Source organism: Lethenteron reissneri, chromosome 54 (genome assembly GCF_015708825.2).
Source record: "Lethenteron reissneri isolate LAM-NWPU_2019-01 chromosome 54, ASM1570882v1, whole genome shotgun sequence".
NCBI lineage: Eukaryota > Metazoa > Chordata > Hyperoartia > Petromyzontiformes > Petromyzontidae > Lethenteron > Lethenteron reissneri.
Genome location: NC_083832.1, coordinates 12,534,431 through 12,552,702, shown reverse-complemented (window position 1 = coordinate 12,552,702; position 18,272 = coordinate 12,534,431). Strand labels below are relative to the sequence as shown.

The 18,272-nt window shown below is 51.2% G+C and overlaps 1 protein-coding gene across 1 annotated transcript in view; it reads left to right on the top strand.

Annotated features, from left to right (window-relative positions):
- LOC133356486 (uncharacterized) overlaps positions 1–18,272 on the top strand; it is an 82,124-nt gene that overhangs the window by 15,488 nt on the left and 48,364 nt on the right. Inside the window, exons 6-9 of the mRNA XM_061574017.1 lie at positions 3,173–3,249; positions 14,221–14,257; positions 14,561–14,627; positions 16,197–16,309. Coding sequence (XP_061430001.1) covers positions 3,173–3,249; positions 14,221–14,257; positions 14,561–14,627; positions 16,197–16,309 — 294 coding nt within the window. The remainder of the gene's footprint in view (positions 1–3,172; positions 3,250–14,220; positions 14,258–14,560; positions 14,628–16,196; positions 16,310–18,272) is intronic.

Here is an 18,272-nt window from a genome sequence, read left to right as displayed (position 1 = left end):
TATGATTGACATAAGTGACTAAAACCCAACAAAGCTCATAGTATTTAGCAACACTTTCCATGTGAAACATGTTGTGAGTTTACTGTGGTGATTCTGATTATGGATACGTTGTTGACAAAAGACAATATACCTCGACTTCCCCAGGCTGTTTGTAAGATCTCTGCTGAGAAGGGAATCCATTGTTGGATGTGTGTTGGATATTGCTATGGAAGCTTCTCAGTGGCGTGAGGAATTCTGGCTTGAGATGTCGCTCCGTGGCCGTGCGCTGTGTCGTGGAGTTGTTGGGTGCCCACCCTTCGTGTGCGCTCACCTGGCCCTGTCTCTGTGTCGGCACTCACCTGACCCTGTCTCCGTGTCGGCACTCACCTGGCCGTCTCTGTGTCGGCACTCACCTGGCCCTGTCTCTGTGTCGGCACTCACCTGGCCCTGTCTCCGTGTCGGCACTCACCTGGCCCTGTTTCTGTGTCGGCACTCACCTGGCCCTGTCTCCGTGTCGGCACTCACCTGGCCCTGTCTCTGTGTCACCACTCACCTGGCCCTGTCTCTGTGTCGGCACTCACCTGGCCCTGTCTCTGTGTCAGCACTCACCTGGCCCTGTCTGTGTGTCACCACTCACCTGGCCCTGTCTCTGTGTCGGCACTCACCTGGCCCTGTCTGTGTGTCAGCACTCACCTGGCCCTGTCTCTGTGTCAGCACTCACCTGGCCCTATCTCTGTGTCACCACTCACCTGGCCCTGTCTCTGTGTCGGCACTCACCTGGCCCTCTCTCTGTGTTAGCACTCACCTGGCCCTGTCTCTGTGTCAGCACTCACCTGGCCCTGTCTCTGTGTCACCACTCACCTGGCCTTGTTTCTGAGTCGGCACTCACCTGGCCCTGTCTCTGTGTCGGCACTCACCTGGCCCTGTCTCTGTGTCACCACTCACCTGGCCCTGACTGTGTGTCACCACTCACCTGGCCCTGTCTGTGTGTCACCACTCACCTGGCCCTGTTTCTGTGTCGGCACTCACCTGGCCCTGTCTCTGTGTCGGCACTCACCTGGCCCTGTCTGTGTGTCAGCACTCACCTGGCCCTGTCTGTGTGTCACCACTCACCTGGCCCTGTGTGTCACCACCCACCTGGCCCTGTCTCTGTGTCAGCACTCACCTGGCCCTGTCTGTGTGTCACCACTCACCTGGCCCTGTCTCTGTGTCAGTACTCACCTGGCCCTGTCTCTGTGTCAGCACTCACCTGGCCCTGTCTGTGTGTCACCACTCACCTGGCCCTGTTTCTGTGTCGGCACTCACCTGGCCCTGTCTCTTTGTCGGCACTCACCTGGCCCTGTCTGTGTGTCACCACCCACCTGGCCCTGTCTCTGTGTCACCACTCACCTGGCCCTGTCTGTGTGTCAGCACTCACCTGGCCCTGTCTGTGTGTCGCCACTCACCTGGCCCTGTCTGTGTGTCACCACTCACCTGGCCCTGTCTGTGTGTCACCACTCACCTGACCCTGTTTCTGTGTCGGCACTCACCTGGCCCTGTCTCTGTGTCGGCACTCACCTGGCCCTGTCTGTCACCACTCACCTGGCCCTGTCTCTGTGTCAGCACTCACCTGGCCCTGTCTCTGTGTCACCACTCACCTGGCCCTGACTGTGTGTCGGCACTCACCTGGCCCTGTCTCTTTGTCGGCACTCACCTGGCCCTGTCTGTGTGTCAGCACTCACCTGGCCCTGTGTGTCACCACCCACCTGGCCCTGTCTCTGTGTCACCACTCACCTGGCCCTGTCTCTGTGTCAGCACTCACCTGGCCCTGTCTGTGTGTCACCACTCACCTGGCCCTGTCTCTGTGTCAGTACTCACCTGGCCCTGTCTCTGTGTCAGCACTCACCTGGCCCTGTCTGTGTGTCACCACTCACCTGGCCCTGTTTCTGTGTCGGCACTCACCTGGCCCTGTCTCTTTGTCGGCACTCACCTGGCCCTGTCTGTGTGTCACCATCCACCTGGCCCTGTCTCTGTGTCACCACTCACCTGGCCCTGTCTGTGTGTCAGCACTCACCTGGCCCTGTCTGTGTGTCACCACTCACCTGGCCCTGTTTCTGTGTCGGCACTCACCTGGCCCAGTCTGTGTGTCAGCACTCACCTGGCCCTGTCTGTGTGTCACCACTCACCTGGCTCTGTCTCTGTGTCGGCACTCACCTGGCCCTGTCTGTGTGTCAGCACTCACCTGGCCCTGTCTGTGTGTCACCACTCACCTGGCCTTGTGTGTCACCACCCACCTGGTCCTGTCTCTGTGTCACCACTCACCTGGCCCTGTCTGTGTGTCAGCACTCACCTGGCCCTGTCTGTGTGTCACCACTCACCTGGCCCTGTCTGTGTGTCACCACCCACCTGGCCCTGTCTCTGTGTCAGCACTCACCTTGCCCTGTCTGTGTGTCACCACTCACCTGGCCCTGTCTCTGTGTCAGCACTCACCTGGCCATGTCTGTGTGTCACCACTCACCTGGCCTTGTCTCTGTGTCAGTACTCACCTGGCCCTGTCTCTGTGTCACCACTCACCTGGCCCTGTTTCTGTGTCGGCACTTACCTGGCCCTGTCTCTTTGTCGGCACTCACCTGGCCCTGTCTGTGTGTCACCACCCACCTGGCCCTGTCTCTGTGTCACCACTCACCTGGCCCTGGCTGTGTGTCAGCACTCACCTGGCCCTGTCTGTGTGTCGCCACTCACCTGGCCCTGTCTGTGTGTCACCACTCACCTGGCCCTGTCTGTGTGTCACCACTCACCTGGCCCTGTTTCTGTGTCGGCACTCACCTGGCCCTGTCTCTGTGTCGGCACTCGCCTGGCCCTGTCTGTGTGTCACCACTCACCTGGCCCTGTCTCTGTGTCAGCACTCACCTGACCCTGTCTCTGTGTCACCACTCACCTGGCCCTGTCTGTGTGTCACCACTCACCTGGCCCTGTCTCTGTGTCACCACTCACCTGGCCCTGTCTCTGTGTCAGCACTCACCTGGCCCTGTCTGTGTGTCACCACTCACCTGGCCCTTTCTCTGTGTCACCACTCACCTGGCCCTGTCTCTGTGTCACCACTCACCTGGCCCTGTCTCTGTGTCGGCACTCACCTGGCTCTGTCTCTGTGTCACCACTCACCTGGCCCTGTCTCTGTGTCGGTACTCACCTGGCCGTGTCTCTGTGTCCGCAGCGGTGGTCAGGAGGAGCAGAACCTCGGCTGATAAGGAGGCGCCGCTGGACAGCCGCGTCGGCGTTTGGAAGGCGAAGGTAACACAGAAGCTCACTTTGTCTATTGTAGTGAAGCATGGGGATGGATTTCGATTTAAAGCTTTCGTGACTGCAGGGATTCATCTTCTTGGTTCTTTTGGTAAAGTCACGTAGAAGGGAAATAATAAAATAATAAAATTAAACATAATAAAATAATTCTCACGACGTTTCGGCCACAACGCAAGCAGCCGTCCTCAGATGAAGAACAGGTCTGTCGGAAAGACAGCGTCTGAATGGGCACCACCATGCTTGGCAGCGTATATTTAAGCTGGGTTGGAGGGGGAAGGGGCGCCTTGACAAAGGAATTTGCATATCAAGAGGAATTTAGCATATTTCCCTCTATTACTGCTAACCCTACTCCCTCCCTTTGATGCTGCTAATCCTGCATACTGCATAATACACGGGCATAATATGACTTTGAAACCCCCCCCCCCCCCCACCTCCTACGCATTCCACAAGTAGTGACTAATCCCATATCTGCATTTCCCATAAATATGCTAAATTCCTCTTGATATGCAAATTCCTTTGTCAAGGCGCCCTTCCCCCTCCAACCCAGCTTAAATATACGCTGCCAAGCATGGTGGTGCACATTCAGACGCTGTCTTTCCGACAGACCTGTTCTTCACCTGAGGACGGCTGCTTGCGTTGTGGCCGAAACGTCGTGAGAATTATTTTATTATGTTAAATTTTTATTATTTTATTATTTCCCTTCTACGTGACTTTACCGAAAGAACCAAGAACATGGGGATGGAATTAAATATGTTTAATCTATTACTACATCACACATAAACACGAGACATATGTGTAAACACAATTTTAATAATGTAAATTTACAGCTAGCCGGATGTTGCACTTAGTCAGACCAGTGCAGGCGATAGACTAAACCTGCGCTGCCTTCTGTGCCACCTCAGCGCATGGCCACAGTGCACGCTCTCGCACGCCAGCTGTCTGCATGGCGTTGTGTCGCTGGGTTTAGCTCCCTAGAGGCCTGCCTCCGGCTCCCTTCTCCTCCTTCGTTGTCTATCGCGGTCTCTCTCTGGGTTTGTGTCCTCTGTATCATTCTCAGAAGCACAATGCACCATCAATACAGTCCAGATTTTTTCATGGATTTATTTCTAGCATTGAAAACGCATGTCTTATAGATTTTAATTGCTAAACATGGTTGTATGTGCAGCTAGCCAGACTTGTCAGCCAGCCGGACCAGGGCTCCCTTATTAGTCCGACTAGCCGGGGTTTTACTCTACCCAATGCATCACAGGAATGTTCCCTTTGTAATAAAGGACTCTTAGGCAATGTAGGTCTCCGTCTGTCCTTTATTGGGTTCTTGTCTCGCACCCCGCGATGTCCCCGGTCGGACCCGCACCTCTTCCCTCGCGTGCCTCGCACGCCGTTCGAGTCCTCCGCTCTCTCTGCAGCCACACCGCTGCCCGTGTGCCCCGCACACTCTGCAGCCACCCCGCTGCTGCGTGTGACTCCGCACACTCTGCAGCCACTCCGCTGCTCCGTGTGCCCCGCACACTCTCAGCCACTCCGCTGCTCCGTGTGCTCCCGCACACTCTGCAGCCACTCCGCTGCTCCACGTACACCGCTGGCTGACGGTGCCGTGACTCCAACCACGTGGCAAATGGTCCCACTCCTCCGCCAGCACCCCGCGTGGCTTCTCCTCTTTTCACTCTCTTTCGACTCCCGATCCCCTTCCGGCTCTCACCCTATATCCTCCTCCTCACGTGACCCTGACTCCTCCTCCTCCTCACGTGACCCTGACTCCGCCCCCACTCACCCCGACGACCAGGCTCCGCCTCCCCTATACTCCGGCCCACGTGAGTGGTGCGGAGGCAGCGCCCACCCTGTCCTTGCTCGCATTACATGACCCCCCCCCCCCTGATGAAAAACCCAGCCGTCCCCGGCTGCAACAGAACAAAATAATGCGAGCAACAACACAACAATCAGGCATCACAAGACAAACGGAGATTATAACAACAATAATTAACGAAAGAAAAGGGACTTGGAACGCGTGCGGGTCGCCGGCCCGTCCCGAACGGGGGGCGGCCCCCGCACAGACCGCGACCACGACAGGGTTTTAGGAGCGGCGGGATCGGAACCGCCCGCCGCTGTTGGAGGCCTGTCAATTCCAGAGTCCCGTTCCCCAGAGAGACCCGTCGCCGGGGTCTTCTGCAAATGCGTCCGCGGCGGGGTTGGAGGGGCAGCGGGGTCAAGTGTCCCCGTCGCCGTGGTCGGCCCCACCCGGAGCAGGAATCACTGTATCCGTCTGGGTCACGGCCGGTCCGTCTGTAGAAGGCACGACAGGCGCGCTTGCAGGTTGAACAGGCAAAGTCAGTGGCGCGTCGGATGCAACAGACACCAGCAAGGAAACATTAGGGGATGACGCATCCGTCTGCGGGGCCACGTAGGGTTTCAATCGAGACGTATGGACGTACCAGCGCCGCGATCCGAAACAAACACGTGCGGACTGCGGACTAGGAACCTCAATAAGCACAACCGGCCCCTGCCATGGTTTGTGCAACTTAGGGGAGGTCCCCACCTGCACCTGCGGGCAGTGCAGCCAGGCCATGTCCCCCACTCGCCAGGGGGATTCACCATCTGAGCGCCGAGCGCAACGTTCGTTCCGGGCCTGGGTCTTGGCCGTAGCCAATCGGGCCCCCTCCCGTGCCTCTGCCACGCGACGAACAGCGTCCCGAATGTACTCCGGGAGAGGCTTAACAGGACCCTTCGCCCCCGTACCCAGCTGCACGTCCACCGGCGGCACATTCTCGCGGCCGTACATTAAAAAAAAGGTGAGTACCCCGTCGACGCATGAGGCGTCATCCGGTATGCGGAGAGCACCCCAGGGATATGCAAATCCCAATCAGCCTGCTTTTCGCTAACCGTGTGACAGAGCATGGCCGACAGGGTCCGATTAAGCCGTTCCACCATCCCATCCGTTTGCAGGTGGTAGGGAGACGTCCGAACCTTCTTGGTCCCCAGTGCAGCACACACCTCAGCCAATAATTTTGAAGAAAAATTTCGCCCTTGGTCCGTGAGCAACCTTTCCGGCGCCCCTTTGTCCATTACATATCCGAACAGGAACGCGTCCGTGATAGACGCCGCTGACTGGTCGGGTAAGGGCCAGGCCATCGCCCAGCGGGAAAGATATTCCACCCCGACCAACAAAAATGTATTCCCCCAGCAGACGGCGGGAAGGGCCCCAAAATATCCAACGCCACCAACTCGTTAATCCGAGACACCTGTATGGACTGCACTGGTGGAACATATGGGTGTTTAGGCGGCTTCTGCCGGGCACAGTCGGGTCACGCCCGAATGTGCCCGACGACATCAGTCATCATGCCGTGCCAGAAGTAGTCCCGCTGCAACGTCAACAAGGTTTTCTGCACCCCGAGATGTAACAACGTCTCGGAGTGCAGAGTCCGAACCAACTCGTACGGTAACGACGACGGCACCACCAGACGCCAGCGATCGTGCAACCCTTCCCTCCACATCAGCAACCCATCCCGGAGAGCGGCTCCCGGCGTCCCACCGGACAGCGGTCCCCCCGTCCCCTTCGCAGCCCGACCCAGCAAGGCCCCCAGCGACTCATCGAGCAATTGCTCGCGAACCCATACCGAACGCGGCAGGTTCAAAACCCCATCAGCCGGTCCCGGGCATATGGAAGCCTCGGGCACCTCGACAGCGGACACAACAGGCCGAGGGGGTTGCGGAACCCGCGTACACCTATTCGTGCCCGAAGCGCAAGCGCAAGGGGACCCCTGCGGCAATCTGGAGAGTGTGCGTCCGCGTTCGCGTGACGCGACCCCTTACAATACTGAATTTCGAACGAAAATTCCTGCAGGGTTTCCAACCATCGTGCCAATTGGCCAGACGGTTGGTCAACTCTCAGGGCATATTGCAAAGCCGCATGGTCCGTGCGCACAATAAACGTACGGCCGTACAGATACGGCCGATATTAGCGAAGAAAATTTACAATAGCCAAAAGTTTGCGGCGAGTAACGCAGTAACGGGTCTCCACCGGAGACAACACGCGGCTACCGTAAGCTACCACACGTTCGACGCCGTCCCTAGACTGGGACAGAACAGCCCCAATCCCGGTGTCACTAGCGTCAGTATCCAGAATAAAAGGTCGAGTGAAATCTGGATAGTCTAACGTCGGTGCCGACGCCAAACGATCGCGCAGGCCTTGAAACGCCGCCTCTTCCGTCGGTCCCCATCTGAATCTCCGGCCTTTAGCTGTAAGGAGGTGCAACGGCCTAGCGATCGTGGCAAAGTTTGGAACGAACCTGCGGTAATATGAAGCGAACCCAACGAACCGACGCACGTCCCCCACTGAGGCCGGAGTCGGCCAGTTACGGACGCACGCCGTCTTTTCTGGGTCCGTGGCGACCCCTTCCGAACTGACAATGTGGCCCAAATAGCGCACGGATCGTTGCAACAGGTGACACTTTTTGGGCTTAAATTTCAAATTGGCGGAACGCATTCTAGCAAACACCGCGTCCAACCTCGATAACATCGTCTAAGTATATCAAGCACGTCTCCCACTGCAGACCCGTTAACACGAGCTCCATCAGCCGCTGGAATGTCGCGGGGGCGGCGTTCAAGCCCATGGGAAGACAATTAAACTGAAACAATCCCTGCGGCGTCTGGAAAGCCGTCTTTTCCCTCGAGGACTCGTCCAGGGGAAGTTGCCAGAATCCCGATGAGAGATCAAGAGTAGAAAAAAAATTCGCCCCAGACAAGGCATCGAGGGAATCATCCATACGCGGCAGTGGGTGCGCGTCCGCAACCGACACCTTATTTAATTTGCGAAAATCAACACAAAAGCGCAACTTCCCATCCTTTTTTTCACAAGGACCACCGGCGCGCCCCACGGACTGTTGGACGGGGAAATGATGTCAGCGGCCAGCATCTCCTCCACTGCGCTGCGAATGTGATCCCGCTCCGGCGGACTCAACCGATGCGGGTTCATTCGAATCGGAGCGGCATCTCCCGTATCAATGTGGTGGGAAAGCAAGGAGGTGCGACCCAAATCGAAATCGTCCGCACTAAAGACGTCGGAATACCTCCCCAACAGCGCGCGAAGCGCGGACCGCTGGTCCCCAGTCAAAGACGCATTTTCCCGGCACAACTCGGCAATCCATCGATCGTCTTGTGACGTGGAGGCCGAAACCCCCCCTACAAGGCCCCGGCGGTCCTGATCGTCATGGCTCGTGAAAGCAGTCGTAGCGCGAGCCAAAACCGTTCCGGCCGGTACAACAAAATTATCCGCGCTCCCATTCAACACTTGTAAAAACGGAGGTTGACCCGGCCGGACAATCGTCTGTGCCCCGACCAGCGTCAAGCCACCCGTTATAGCAGAGGACGGTGATAACAAAACACCCGCCGCACCCTCGATTCCAGGCACCGGTTTCCGATACCGCAGCGGAATAAGCATCTGCGAGCCAGGCGGAATATCCACCGATACCTCGGACAGCGCCTGTACCTGACGGTCAGGAGCTGACTGGCCCCAGGGTGACGGCAAGAATGAAATTTGCCGACCCCCCGGCAATTCGATACAATTGTGATCCACCCTTATTTGAATGGGCATCTTGGCCAGGAAATCGGTCCCCAACAAACAGGGCACCGCGAGTGACCTGGAAATCAACACCGTCCCTGAAGCCGAAACACCCCCAACCGATATACTGGCGTCCACCTGACCCACAATGCCCATACTACCCCCGTTTGCCGCTATGCAAGAGTCGTAAACCGGCCGCACCCGCCCCAACGGAATGGACAAGAGATGGAATATCACGTCGGAGATAATAGTCGCGGACGCACCCGAGTCCACCAAAATGCGTACGTCAAGCCCTTGGATGGAACCCGGCACGGTCGATGACCCAGTTGCGGCCGCAACCACCCGTCGTGCCAATTTCCGCCACTGCGTCAGAGAGCGACGCGGATCACTGAACGCCCCCCCGTTCGTAATGGCACCCGGCCCGCGTAGTGATGGTTATGCATGAGATGACAGGCCTTGCCGGGTGTCTGATGCGTACCGACTTGCCTGTCGTGGGTGGTCCTGCCGCGTCGCGTCTGTGACCAAGGCCTCCTGCTGGGGCGGCTGCCGAATGCGGGCCCAACATTCTCTGGCGAAGTGGCCTTTACGGCCGCAGCGGAAACACGCCAAGTCGGCTCGCCGTGCAGCACCCCCTCTGTCTTGGCGCTCCCGCGCCGGCGGCCCCGAGCGCAACCCCGCTCCCCCTCGAGCAGGCCACTGGTTCGATGCTGCCGTCAGCTCCTCAGGACCCCTCTCGTCCAGAACATAGACGACCTTCGACGGGTCCCACCCTGTTGCACCGCCTTCGACGGTGGGGCTCCCCGTCTAAGCCGCCACCTGTTTCCACCGGCGAAGGTTGAATTGGGCATCCAGGCACTTAGCCGCCATCCGAGACGTCAACTTATCGTGGCCGCACATCGGCATGGGGATGCCCAAATCCCTGGATAACTCCAACATTTTACCCAATATCAGGGGCTCCAGCAAGTCGGGCTCCGTCTCCGGATATGCGGCCATAGCTAGCTCCATCACAGCGCCCCGGAATGCCACCGGCGATTCTTCAGGTGCCCGTTGCCGCTGCACGAACCTGCGATGTGCATCGTCCGGGGGCTCATAAGCCTCCGCCATTTCTTCAAACACCCCCTTCAGCGTCGTCTTCTTCGCGGCCTTGATGGAGCGGAAAATAATAAATAGTATTAAAGTGTAATGTTTAATACAATGTATGAGGTAATATATAGTATCGAAATTGTATAGTGAATATACAGCAGTGTGGTATACAGTTGGGTGGGTAGAATAATACATAGTGTAATATTACACTATGTACACTATGTATTATTCTAAGACATAGGGTAGTGTATAGTAATACAGTATACAATTTAATACTATGTAGTTTATACTTTAGCGTTTTACGTTGTTGTTTAGTTACTGCAGCTACATACTATTAACATTCCTTCCCTTTATTAATGCTACCCCTATCCCCCTCCCTTTGATGCTGCTAATCCTACATAATACATTGGCATTATGCAGGATTAGCATTTCACAAATAGCACTAATCGCATTCCTGCATTTTCCATAAATATGCTAAATTCCTCTTGATATGCAGATTAGTTTGTCAATGCGCATTTCCCCCCCCCCCCCCCCTTCCAACCCAGCTTAAATAGACGCTCCAAGCGTGGTGGTGTTTTCTTTTAGACGCTGTCGCCTCAACAGACCTGTCTTCACCTGAGGACGGCTACTTGTGTTGTGGCCGAAACGTCGTGAGAATTATTTTATTATGTTTTATTTTTATTATTTTATTACTTCCCTTCTACGTGACTTTACCGAAAGAACCAAGAAGATGAATCCCTGCAGTCACGAAAGCTTTAAATTGAAAAATTCATATGCTTAATACAATGTACAAAGTAGTATATAGTATCGTAATTGTATAGTGAATATACAGCAGTGTGATATACATTAGGGTGGGTAGAATATATAGTGTAATATTACAATGTATAAGGTTTAGGGTGGTTTATAGCAATACAGTATATAATTTAATGTTGGGTTTGTCTATGGCAATATATAGTACGGTGTAGACTCGTGTGATGTAAGAGAATAAAGTTTAGATGGAAGCATATTATATTTTTTACGACGTAGAATTGTAATGTATTACTTACTGTTAGTAACTCAGCTTATTGTAGAGTATATTTAGTATACTGATGATACTATGTAGTTTATACTTTAGTTGTTTACGTGGTGGTTTTAGTTACTGCAGCTACATACTATTAACACTCCTTCCCTTTATTAATGCTACCCCTATCCCCTCCCTTTGATGCTGCTTATCCTGCATAATGTACGGGCAAAAGTAGTACTAATCACATACCTGCATTTCCCATATCCCCTCCCTTTGATGCTGCTAATCCTGCATAATGCACGGGCATAAGTAGTACTAATCACATACCTGCATTTCCCATATCCCCTCCCCTTTGATGCTGCTATTCCTGCATAATGCACGGGCATAAGTGGTACTGGTAGCATACCTGCATTTCCCATGGGTATGCTAGATTCCTCTTGATATGCGAATTCCTTTGTCGGGGCGCTCTTCCCCTTCCAACCCAGCTTAAATATACGCTGCCAAGCCTGGTGGTTTTCACTCAGATGCTGTCTTTCTGACAGACCTGTTCTTCACCTGAGGACGGCTGCTTGCGTTGTGGCCGAAACGTCGTGAGAATTATTTTATTATGTTTTATTTTTATTATTTTATTACTTCCCTTCTACGTGACTTTACCGAAAGAACCAAGAAGATGAATCCCTGCAGTCACGAAAGTTTTAAATCGAAATTTAACTCCTACTCGATGAGTGATTTAAAGTTGTAATTCACTGCAGAATGCTGCATCATCTTGCGTGCAGGATCACAAGTGTATGGACAGGGCTGCAGTCAGAACTTTTGGTTTTTATTATTATTTATTTATGTTCAGAGAGCCTCTGTAGCTCGACCTGAATCGTGGCTGACTTGAGTCCAGCTTAGAGAGGTGTTACTCAAACACACACGAGAAGGGTAGTCATACAAGGGGAGAGGCATTCAACACAGTTCTTTACAGCAACATTGAAGCTGTTTTTGTCCAAAACCTGAATTGGATAAAAACAGAGGAATAAATAAATACAGAGAGACTCTGAACGTCTCCTATTTGCTGATGGCATCATCGGGACAGCGTCCAACCACGCGGTGCAGCAGAGGTTCCCACGCTCTGCTTCCAAGCACAGCTGTTGCTCCCACATTCAACTCTGTGGCTCCCTATGCAGCTCCGTACTTTTACAGTGCAGTAAAGACAACAGCGTGAACAGTAAACATTTTGTAATGCAAAGCTTTTAACAATTTGAAAACATCTGCTGATAAGCGCTTATCAGTCTCATGCCAACTGGAGACAAAGTGTGGTTTGATACTTGGTCACCATCAGCAACCATCATCTATCCACTGCTGCGTGAAGGCCTTGCCAAGCTGCCGCAGTCTCTCTCGGTCAAGATGCTACAATCCACCTCACAGCTGCACACCAGCTGACTCTACCGCTCCATCTCTCTGTTTGACGTCCTCTTGGGCGCGCTCGCTCCACCAGCTGCCACTCCACCATTCGTCTCACCGGCCATCACATCAGCCCACCCACTCTTCCTAACAGTCCACGTGTGTTTTGTAATTCCTGTTCCCCTTTCTGTATCGGAATGGAGTTGCAAGCATACACCCTTCCATGTTGTTACATTTTGTCTGTCAATGTCCACTTTTCTGGTTCACAAGTCATAGCAGATAATATCCACTGATTAACACCATTCTTCTTTAGGCAGATTGGTGTTGCATGGTCCTTTTCATGGTCCAATTCATGCTTTTAGAAGCTCTGCAACCTGCTCTTGTCTGCCACTTTGTTAGATCATGTTGATCCCAATTCACCTTCAATAACTGTGCTAGGTGTTCCTACTTTGGTCTGTTTTCTTCCAACAGCTGTTTCCAGTGGTTTAGGGAACTTGTTGCACATGACATTTGGTTTGCTCATATTTTTCTTGACCACTCACAGCCTTCCTCATCAGGTTCTTCTGTCATTCCCTGTACTTCACTTCCATTGGTTGTCATCATCACAACGTCATCAGCAAATTTGGGATTGAAAATATTTTCTACAGTGTGGTGCAGAAGTCACAATTATACCTCGCAGCAAGAAGGGCCTGGGTTTGATTCCTAACTTTCAATGTGGAGTTTTTATTCGTTCCTCTGGGTTCTCCATTTTCCTCCAATAGCTTCAACACCCCATACAAACTGGTTATGTCCAAAGCAATGATGAAAGGCAAGGCCATACAGAAGGCTGTCTCTGGTGTAGGCCAATCAGTTTCAAAGACAATGCATGTTTGTTTGCCACAAGTACGTGTGGATAATGCAAACTTGATGCCTTGCAAAAGGTATCTATTTGGTGTTTGAACATCTCAGCGCCTGTTTTATTACCAAAAAGGGTAAAACCTATTATTATTTTTCATCATGTTTGATACTGCCAAAAATGTCGTATATATAATAATAACAACATTTTGGCTTTTGCTTCTCAAATACAATTTTAGAAAAATATATTATAATGTTCCTGTAATACATGCCATAGGTCATATTCTGTAAAATGCTCAAGAATTCCCTCTACCTTCATACCTGTATGTTCGTATGTTGAACTTCTGTCACACTGTACATAGCCAACTATGCAAATCAGAGGTGCGGAAAACATTGAAAAGGCATTTGTAGACCATGGAAAGGCATTTGACTCGGTGGAATTTAATGCAGACAACGGAGCTTTCACCAGTCTCGGCTTAAATAAATAGAAACATTCATAAATAACAAAAAAAACATTCACAAAAATAGAACAGCTACATTTTAGAACTTACACACAGGCACACGTTTTCGTAAAACACACTCGCTATATGTTTAGTCAATGTGTTATATGCTTTAGTGTTTTTTTCTAAACTTGTAAGATAGTGACATTCAATTTCAGGTAATTAAAACAATCTACTGGATATCATATTTAGTAATATTATATTGTAGTTATAAATGTTTGTTGGCGTATTATTTTGTAATATATTCAATTTTAATGATAGTAAATATAAAAAATTCCACATTACACTATAAACCATTGAGGATATTTTCACTGGAGGAGAGGATATTAAGTGGAGCAATACCTTACCCAGTACTCCATTCGCATGCCAGGTTGTTAAAGTTGACCGGCTATAGTCGTGGTGTTTAGAAAGTGTCCAATATGTAATGTAGCTACAGTTGAGTCATTTTAATCACTGCTCTATGTTTGTGTCCAGTAAATTACCATTATAACTGTAGTAATAACGTTACATATGTATTCTCGTTAACTGGTGTACACTGCTGGTTACAAGTTCTGCTGTTGACAGAATAATGTGACCGCTGTGTTTGTGTTTCCTCTGTCAAGACAAAAGAAGAATTGGACAAGGAAACCAAGGAGAGAGGTAATGGCTGCCGTGACGCTCACGCCACGCGGTGCCGGCTGCCTTGGTGGCTGCACTCCCCTCCAGGGAGACCCCCGTTGTGATGAATGCCCGCGCCTCCTCGCTCTCAGCAAAGCACTCGATGCTGCTCCAGCATCACATTGCAGTGTATTTTGTGTTTGAGGTAAAATGCAGAGTAACTTCCCCCTATAGCTGCTGTTAAGCTGGGACCAGGGTGACGTGCAGACCAAAGTAACGCATCGTAAAGTGGACGAACCCTCGTTGTGTAAACGCGTGACTGGAGTCCGCGTCTCGCCCTGACAGGGCTGGAGTGGAAGGAGAAAACGGACCCCCTCAGGAACCTCATCAAGGAACTGATGGAGATCTGCCGGTGAGGAGCTGCTCTCTCTTGGGCTGTTTGCACCAACCCACTCCCAATCACGAGGTGTCTGGAGAAAAGCTCTTCAAGAGGCTGCAGGAACTTGGCTGCGTCACATACTGCCTGGGTCCCTCCTCTCCAAGTCCGGACTTTGGACCTTCCTTATCTCCTCCACTGTAGACTTTATACTCTCCGAATCCCATCATTATTCGACATCTGTGCCTAACCACCCCTATACAATTCTCGCCTTTCCCATGGTTTTCCCTGGCTGCATTCATGAGAGATGGTGTTGCATCAGTCTCTGATTACACATAAGAGTACGTTCACTCACTGCGTCGGGATAGTGTTTTGAGATGGGTGTGCTCTGTGTGTCACTGCTGGTCAAACTGCCCAACCTGTGGTTTTTTTTGCTTGAGTTTTATTGTTTATTACATGTGTAAGAGATGCTGAGGGGTAAACCTTATTAAGGGATAAGTTCATACACACTCGGCTCGCTCGACTCTCAATCGTGAGCTATCACGGGGAGCCTACGCAGGGCACACAAAATCGGATTTGTTGGTGGAGAACATTCAAATGAGATTGGTCGTCAGGGAAAACGAAATGGAAATGAGCGGTCGGTTGGGAATCCGTTAGGATAAATGAATGGGATTGGTGGAGAGTCATGGAAAGCTCTAGGAAATATGGGGAAGGAAATAAAATGAGGTGTAGCAGGGCGATTGAGGCACATAACAGAGTAATTCCCTGATGTATGATGCACTGTGCGGAAAATGTATTCAGGACAAAGTTCAAGACTCATCCAGCTGGAACTCCTTTTCACAAGTGTAGTGACATAGAATCGGTCACTAAGCAGCATAGCGCTGGCTGCTGGCAGGGAAGGGGATCTGCAGCTACAGCAGCCCTGACTGACATCAGGTCACGTGATAGACCAGAGAGGGATCTAGGGGAAAAGTTACGGAAGGGGCTGATCGAGAACCTGCCAGTAGGTTCCAGAAGGGGGGCGTGGCCGGGGCAGAGCCAGGCCACGCTGACAGTATAAGAGGGACCCCTGGAGGGGACCTCTGGGCTGTCGTTTGGAGTGGGATCCCCGGCGTGCTGGTGGAGTCTTCACCGTAGTCTCCATGTTCACCATCTCGGCGTCGCCAGTCAGGCAGCCTACCAGCTGTCCTGACTGGAACCGTCGTTGCTAAAGTGTGAACTGTTAAGGCTGTTAATAAACAGAGTGCCTCCTACTCTTAGTGTCTATGAGTCAGTCACTACACAAGTATAGATGTATGTGCTTGTACAGTGTATTGAGATGCTCTTAATATCTCGATGCTATATGAAATACAGTTATTAATATCCCGCCTACTTAAATCCTGAAGAATCATAGGCTGATGGACATAACCAAATTGTACTTTCCATTACTTCATGTCTGCTCGTTGTTGATTTGTTACCCATTAGCCCCATCAGATTACACGGTGAGTTTTATTCACTTGAAATGGCTCATTAGTGCCACATGTAGAGAACTTGATTGTAATGCTGTCTGTGGAGCTCAGCTGTAAAGGGCTGTTGTGTGACGTGCCGCCTGTGTGTGCTTGGCAGGTATGACGTCTCATTGCCCCGCCTGCAGAGCCTGCTGGACATGCTGTCTCAAGACCGCCCTGAGAAAGAGAAGCAGATGCTGTTCAAAGTATTTATGGAGGAGGGCGGATCAGGTATGTTGATTGTTTTATTCTGTTTTCCTGGAAAGTGATTCAAGTTGTATCTTAAAATAATCTATATACGGGACAAAAACTCAATCAATTGTAATGTAGCACTCAGAGACGCTGTCTTGCTTAAGTTATATTGATTTATTTTATATTACAGTCCACCCAACTCGATGACATGTTATCAGGTGGACGCAGGTTGACTATATACAACTGGGTGACTCTATGTAGCTGCTACACGACGTTCACTATATAGCTGACTGACTATATAGGAGCCGTAGCTGTAGTAGCCACGGCGAAGATATATACCTTCCAAGACGATGAGGGCGATCCACCGTGATGACAGCGACGGCGGTCCGGACCCTGAATCCCCACAGCAGCCCCGAACCCTGCTCCGCGCTGCCTTTTATTTCCCCTCGGCTCTGCCACCTCCTTTTCCTGAACTCTCTCCTTTGCCTCACTATAACACCCTGGGGGTTTAATCTCTACCCCCGTGTTGACTCCTCACCCAGTTAACTCACTTGTCCCTGCCTGTCCTCATCGCTGCAATCATTTACGGCCACTAGGCCCGGTACTGTCCTTACACCATCATCAATAAGACTGCCTTAAGAGGAAATATAATGAGTGATGTTTCAGGTCATGACCTTCCATACCATGTTTAATGTGCTATAAAAATGGATCATTACTGGACATGTCACCTGTTATAGACTTTGAAGGCAGTGCTATTGACAAATGTGTTGAGTTGTTATTTGTGGTAATGCACCGCCGCCAATGCAGTATGACCAAATATTTGTTTTTTTTTCAGGACATTTATATGTCATGATGGTGTACACCTGGGGAAAGGATGGGAACAGGCAGATCGAGGATAAACAAAAGTTAACAAGTGTTCTGATAATTCATATGAATACGAAATCTGTCCTTGTTCCCCTAATGGCGCTCGCAGCCACCACAGTGGCCAACGGCGACTCTGGATGGGTCGGAGGGACTGAGCACCCCTCCACCTTCAATTAACTTACCAAAAAACAAACTCTCCTCCATCCACTGTATCTCACCTACTTCCCTCCCCTATCTCCTTGTTTCTATCCCCATTTGGCCTCATACCCCTTTTTATCATCTCTCCATTTCCCTTCTCAATCTCACTTGCCTCTGCCTAATCTTCCTCCCACTGCTTGTCACTTTCCTTTGCTCTTCTTTTTATGATTTACTCTCTCTTTCCTCTCTGTTTCACGTCCCATTACTTTATCATTGCCTTTCATCTCAATCTCTTCCTCCATCATCTATCTCCCTCCCTCACCTCTCTCCTTTATCTCCCTCCTCTGCATCCCTCCTACTGATATTTAGATTCAAATTAACGACGTGCAGTTCACCTAGATGACGGTATTAGTTGTTTTAGATAACACAAAAGTACGTAACAGGTGAATATGAGAAGGCTACCGTCTCAGAGAAAACGCTGGAGAACAGAGTGGAACAATGCAGACGTCCAGAATAAACACCTCACTCGAGACCCAAATGTGGCACCTTCGTGATCTAACCCTAAACACCTCTATTATGGATAACCAACATGCTGGCGTGTAGCATAGTATCGATAAGGCTCAATTATTGCAACTCACTACTCTACGGGACGCCTGGAAAAACATTACCAAGCTGCAGTGTGCGCAACATTCTTTGGCATGTGTCATGACGGGTACTGCAAGATACATTATAAGGCCGCACTCATTATACACAACGTGCTCGACACAAATGAAGCACAATACCTTGTTGATCTCATTTGGAGCATAAACCATCAAGTTATTTCCGGTCATCCTCACAGCGGCTTTTGGCTAACCATCGAAAATAGACAGTCACTGCATTTCGTGCTTTCAGATGCGCTTCTGTGGCCGTCCGGAACGCTCTTCCTTCCGATATTAGGAAGCCACTGGAGCGATGCACTTTTAAATCTAGATTGAAAACGAATTTCTTTAGAACTGTTTTT